Source organism: Oncorhynchus gorbuscha, linkage group LG12 (genome assembly GCF_021184085.1).
Source record: "Oncorhynchus gorbuscha isolate QuinsamMale2020 ecotype Even-year linkage group LG12, OgorEven_v1.0, whole genome shotgun sequence".
NCBI classification, from domain to species: Eukaryota; Metazoa; Chordata; class Actinopteri; order Salmoniformes; family Salmonidae; genus Oncorhynchus; species Oncorhynchus gorbuscha.
The window spans coordinates 60,154,448-60,160,447 of record NC_060184.1 but is presented as its reverse complement, the minus strand read 5'-3'; the positions used below and the strand labels follow the sequence as shown (position 1 = coordinate 60,160,447).

Sequence of the window (6,000 nt, the reverse complement as noted above, 5' to 3'; positions counted from 1 at the left end):
CTCCCCTCGGTCACTCTCTCTCTCCCCTCGGTCACTCTCTCTCTCCCCTCGGTCACTCTCTCTCCCCTCGGTCACTCTCTCTCTCCCCTCGGTCACTCTCTCTCTCCTCTCGGTCACTCTCTCTCTCCTCTCGGTCACTCTCTCTCTCCTCTCGGTCACCCTCTCTCCTCTCGGTCACCCTCTCTCCTCTCGGTCACCCTCTCTCCTCTCGGTCACCCTCTCTCCTCTCGGTCACTCCCTCTCCTCTCGGTCACTCCCTCTCCTCTCGGTCACTCTCTCTCCTCTCGGTCACTCTCTCTCCTCTCGGTCACTCTCTCTCCTCTCGGTCCTCTCGGTCACTCTCTCTCTCCTCTCGGTCACTCTCTCTCCTCTCGGTCACTCTCTCTCCTCTCGGTCACTCTCTCTCCTCTCGGTCACTCTCTCTCCTCTCGGTCACTCTCTCTCCTCTCGGTCACTCTCTCTCCTCTCGGTCACTCTCTCTCCTCTCGGTCACTCTCTCTCCTCTCGGTCACTCTCTCTCCTCTCGGTCACTCTCTCTCCTCTCGGTCACTCTCTCTCCTCTCGGTCACTCTCTCTCCTCTCGGTCACTCTCTCTCCTCTCGGTCACTCTCTCTCCTCTCGGTCACTCTCTCTCCTCTCGGTCACTCTCTCTCCTCTCGGTCACTCTCTCTCCTCTCGGTCACTCTCTCTCCTCTCGGTCACTCTCTCTCCTCTCGGTCACTCTCTCTCCTCTCGGTCCTCTCTCTCCTCTCGGTCCTCTCGGTCACTCTCTCTCCTCTCGGTCACTCTCTCTCCTCTCGGTCACTCTCTCTCCTCTCGGTCACTCTCTCTCCTCTTTGTCACTCTCTCTCAGTCTCTCTCACCACCTCTCTCAATTCAATTCAAAGGGCTTTATTGGCATGGGAAACATATGTTTACATTGCCAATGCAAGTGAAATAGAATGAAAAAATGAACAGTAAACATCACACTCACAAAAGTTCCAAAGGAATAGAGACATTTCAAATGTCATAGTATGGCTATATACAGTGTTGTAACGATGTGCAAATTGTTAAAGTACAAAAGGGAAAATAAATACAACATAAATATGGGTTGTATTTACAATGGTGTTTGTTCTTCACTGGTTGCCCTTTTCTTGTGGCAACAGGTCACACATGTTGCTTTAGTGATTGCACACTGTTGTATTTCACCCAATAGACAGTATCAGAGTTTATCGAAATTGGATTTGTTTTTTAATTATTTGCGGGTCTGTGTAGTCTGAGGGAAATGTGTCTCTAATATGGTCATATATTTGGCAAGAGGTTAGGAAGTGCAGCTCAGTTTCCACCTCATTTTGTAGGCAGTGTGCACATAGCCGGTCTTATTTGAGAGACATTTCTGCCTACGGCGGCCTTTCTCAATTACAAGGCTATGCTCACTGAGTCTGTACATAGTCAAAGCTTTCCTTAATTTTGGGTCAGTCACAGTGTTCAGGTATTCTGCCACTGTGTACTCTCTATTTAGGGCCAAATAGCATTTTAGTTTGCTCTGTTTTTATTTATTATTTCCAATGTTATCTTTTTGTTTTCTCACTATTTGGTTGGGTCTAATTGTGTTGCTGTCCTGGTGCTCTGTGTGGGGTCTCTTCCTCTTCCTCTCTATTTCTCTCTTCTCCTCTCCGTCTCTCTCTCACCCTCCCAACACACTTCAAATAATCCCTCTGAAATGAGCTGTGGTTATGCCTGAGCATACCTCCCATTCTGCTAGCTAACCCTTGGAGTGGCCCGGTTCACTTCAAGATACTGCCTCCTTCTCAATTGTCTAAAAAAGTATCTCCTCTCCTCGCCTACAAGCCGTCATCTGGACTAATTGGAAAATACTTGACAGGTGAAAACAATATGGTAGATGCTCATTATTAGGCTGGTGTTCACCTGGTCAGTTCTTTCAGATCAATGCAGGTGTAGTAGATGGAGAAGATGAGGAACATACAGACTTTTAAGCCATTGAGAAAGGGAAAGTGATTATGGATCTCAGTGTTCGCACCTGCCCAGGGCAAAGTCTTTTTTCATGCTGTAATCTTTGAAAGTTCTACAAGTGCAAGGGCATCACATATCCTTTTTGATAAATCGACTGCATGGAACAAATGCACTTGCCAAAAGTCCATTTATATAAATGTATCAACAAAAACAAACATAGCTTTGCCTGGAAAACACCATTACCAACTGAAGGCAGTGGCTATAATGTTTAGTTGGAAGCAGAAGCTATCATATACTGTATAGATCAAAGTCCCTTTATTGACTTGCTTTATGGCAGGAGAAAAACATCTAGGTGCAGAAAAACCCAACAAAACACAACGTGAAAAATGAAACATGTACGTCTCGGAAAAAATGGTGTTTTCCTGGTGAAATGTCAAGCTTTACGTGGAGCGAGACTTCAAACCGAGCAGTTGACATTTGTGTCTGTTTGGCTTTGCGTTGGGCGTAGTAAATATAAAGGGGGGCTGTGGGGGTATAACAGAACGTCAAGGAAAACCTGACAGATAAGCCTTTAAACAGCATCTGATCTGACACACACACACACACACACACACACACACACACACACACACACACACACACACACACACACACACACACACACACACACACACACACACACACACACACACACACACACACACACACACACACACACACACACACACACACACACACACACACAGAGCATAGAGTATTAAAAAAAGACTGTCTAATATTTGAAGTACTTTACTAGGGTATTGTAAAAGGTAGTAGCCTACTGTACATTATCTAACAGTCTGTTCACTTGGACTTGCTTTGCTCTCTGCTCTCTGGTTGACCAGAAGTAGCGAGGAGGGGAGAGGGTCGGCCTAGTGTCCCTGCAGCGGTATTGGTAGGTGATAGATGCCTGCCTGCCTCTCCACTGGTGCCCCTGCACCACCACCCTACTCCTGGGGGATACACACAGGAGCCGGCAGCCATGGCTTAAATGAGAAAAAGATGACATTGAGTCATAAAATATATATATATATATATATAAAATACTGCTGCAATAGTTTCCATATAAATTGTTAATGTACATTGCCTTCCTAAGGCTCCCTTTTCTCCTCTCACTGACGTTGATACGGTGGCTGAGGCTAGGGACTGAAATCGAGCTGAGAGAAAATAGGGATGAGTGCAGAGAGAGAGAGAGAGAGAGACTGGAGTGAAGAGAAAGGAGGAAGGAGAAAGGAAGGAAAAGAGGGGGGAAGAAAGGGGAGAAGAATGGGGAGAAGGGGAGAAGAAAGGAGAGAAGAAAGGAGAGAAGAAAGGGGAGAAGAAAGGGAAGAAGAATGGGGAGAAGAAAGGGGAGAAAGAATGGGGGAGAAGAAAGGGGAGAAGAAAGGGGAGGAAAGGGGAAGAAAAGGGGGAGAGGGGGAGAAGAATGGGGAGAAGAATGGGGAGAAGAATGGGGAGAAGAATGGGGAGAAGAAAGGGGAGAAGAAAGGGGAGAAGAAAGGGGAGAAGAATGGGGAGAAGAAAGGGGAGAAGAAAGGGGAGAAGAAAGGGGAGGGGGGTCCAACATCAGAGAGCCTTGGTCACAGCAGTTCACACAAGACTTTCTTATGGACACAATAGTGACACTAGTCACACTGAAGGGCAGTGTCATAAGATAATGCTGCTATCTCATAAATGACAATAACAATGCAACAGCCAACAGGCCAGCAGTAGGGTTGTGGAACAGTGAGGTACACGGAGGGGCCAAGGTAAGAAACAGTATCTCCATGCATTATTGAGTCAGTCAGTGTACCATGTCTCCACCAATTGGAGGGTTACATTATTCAAGTCCCTGTGCACATCACTCAAACAGACTGAAAATGAGAATGAGCGTGTTTTACCCAAAAGGCTTTGCAAGTAAGAACACTTTCCTTCTTTACAGGATACGATAATCAAACGGTTACACTATGGGAGAAGAAGAACACGATATCAGGAAACAGATCTTCAAGAGAGAGCGTCATTGCAGAGATTGACCATACCTGTCATAGTCTGCCTAAATACTGCTTTTATCTCCATAGAATGTGTGTAATTACCACAGATGGAGACTGAGAACCAAGTAAATGCTTGACATACTGCACAATGAGCAAAGAACTATTATAAGCCAGGCTTTTCCTCATTGGCTGTGATTTCAAGGTTTCTTTTCAATAAAGGAAACCTGATTGACGGTGAAACTTCCATCCTATTGAGAGAAAGAGATGCTTACACGAGACTGACAGTAACACTGTAAAACACCTTAAAACATGAGATCCTAAAACAATATCCAGTACACCACCAGAATATCCAGTACACCACCAGAATATCCAGTACACCACCAGAATATCCAGTACACCACCAGAATATCCAGTGCACAGAAAAGAATATCCAGTACACCACCAGAATATCCAGTACACCACCAGAATATCCAGTACACCACCAGAATATCCAGTACACCACCAGAATATCCAGTACACCACCAGAATATCCAGTGCACAGAAAAAAAAAAAAGGTTTTCTGGTAATTACACACCAAGTTTCCACATCAAATAATCAACATTTGCTTGTATACACACCTTCCAGATATCTCACTCAGTCTAAAACAATATTTCAAACTGTAAAAAGAAAAGTGGGTGCTCTCAGTCCCTCTCGGAATGATTGTGGCAGGTTGTTGCAGTCGCCCTTTATTCAGCCTCTCCCATTTCATCCCAGTAGAGCAGAGGAAGCATTAGAGGCACTTTCAGACTCATTCTGGTCCATATGTCACTGCTATTAGAGACAGTGTCCAGCCTCAGAGACTCAGTGTCTCGCAAAGCACAGCCCCAGAAAAACAGCAGTGTAGAGGACCAAGACCACAGCATTAAAACTACAGCACACCCCTTTAAACCCCCACACACTGGCACACACACATGCAAGCAAAGAATGCAAGCGCACACACAAACACAAACACACACACACACACACACACACACACACACACACACACACACACACACACACACACTGGCTGTTCCGGCCCGGAGGGAGTGGTGGTGGGGGGAGCAGAGGGAAAAGCAGCAAGTCAGACAACACTTACCAGACACGCCGCCATATGTGGTTCTCTTGCCACGGCCAATGCCAGGCCAAGGAGTGCCGTCTGCCTTGAGCCCCATCAGCCCCGAGACCGTGTTGGTTGCTGTGACGCCATCTGCACCACCTGCAGGGACACGTTTAGTCATTAGCTGTGGGGGAACGGGCACAGGGCTCGGCTGCGCCAGCCAAACCCAGGGCCAAATCAACCAGCACCTTAAAGGGTCCTGCGGTGCACCGTGGAGCACAGCAGGGCGTCTGTTTAGATGCCTGTGGACTTTCACTGTGCCAAGTCATTCCATTAGTGTCTCTATGTTGTTTGGGGTTGTGTCTCTCACTTGGCTTTCAAAACGACAATGATGCAGAAGTGTTTTGCGGGAGAAAGAGAACACGTTCATATGAGTCTGCTACGGTCACTGCATGAAGCTAGCTGACTGTAAACTACCAGTTACATTCTAGGGTGGTCAGGACGAAACTATTACGCACAGTTCATGTAAGTCCATCTATGGAAGGAAAAAAAGAACATCAAAAAGAGACAAAACAACAAATCATTTGAGTACAGCATGTTCAATGCACATTGACTTTAGGTTTATCCCTACATAGTGCACTACCGTTGACAAGAGCCTTATAGGGGTTTGGTCAAAAGTAGTGCGCTACATAAGGAATAGGGTGCCATTTGGGACTTAGCCTAAGTAAGTGGGGCTAGTTAGCGTACCTTCGCGTGCTGCCATGGCTATATCCACAATGTTGGTGACGTTTGGGGTCAGTTTGGCGAAGAAGGGGATCTGGACAGCTTGTCTCACCCAGCGGCAGATGTTACGCACCAACTCTGTATCCTGAGGAACAAACAGTCAAATAAAGGACAATGAGAGAGGGATGGCGATGGTGGTAAACGAGTGTAGCCGACTGAGTGAGGTGAGAGAAGAGA

The 6,000-nt window shown here is 46.5% G+C and overlaps 1 protein-coding gene across 1 annotated transcript in view; it reads right to left on the bottom strand.

Moving 5' to 3' along the window:
* Positions 1-6,000, bottom strand: part of LOC123991186 (dihydropyrimidine dehydrogenase [NADP(+)]-like) — a 237,911-nt gene that overhangs the window by 65,538 nt on the left and 166,373 nt on the right. Inside the window, exons 17-18 of the mRNA XM_046292500.1 lie at positions 5,788-5,908; positions 5,080-5,199 (exon numbers count right to left, since the gene is read on the bottom strand). Coding sequence (XP_046148456.1) covers positions 5,080-5,199; positions 5,788-5,908 — 241 coding nt within the window. The remainder of the gene's footprint in view (positions 1-5,079; positions 5,200-5,787; positions 5,909-6,000) is intronic.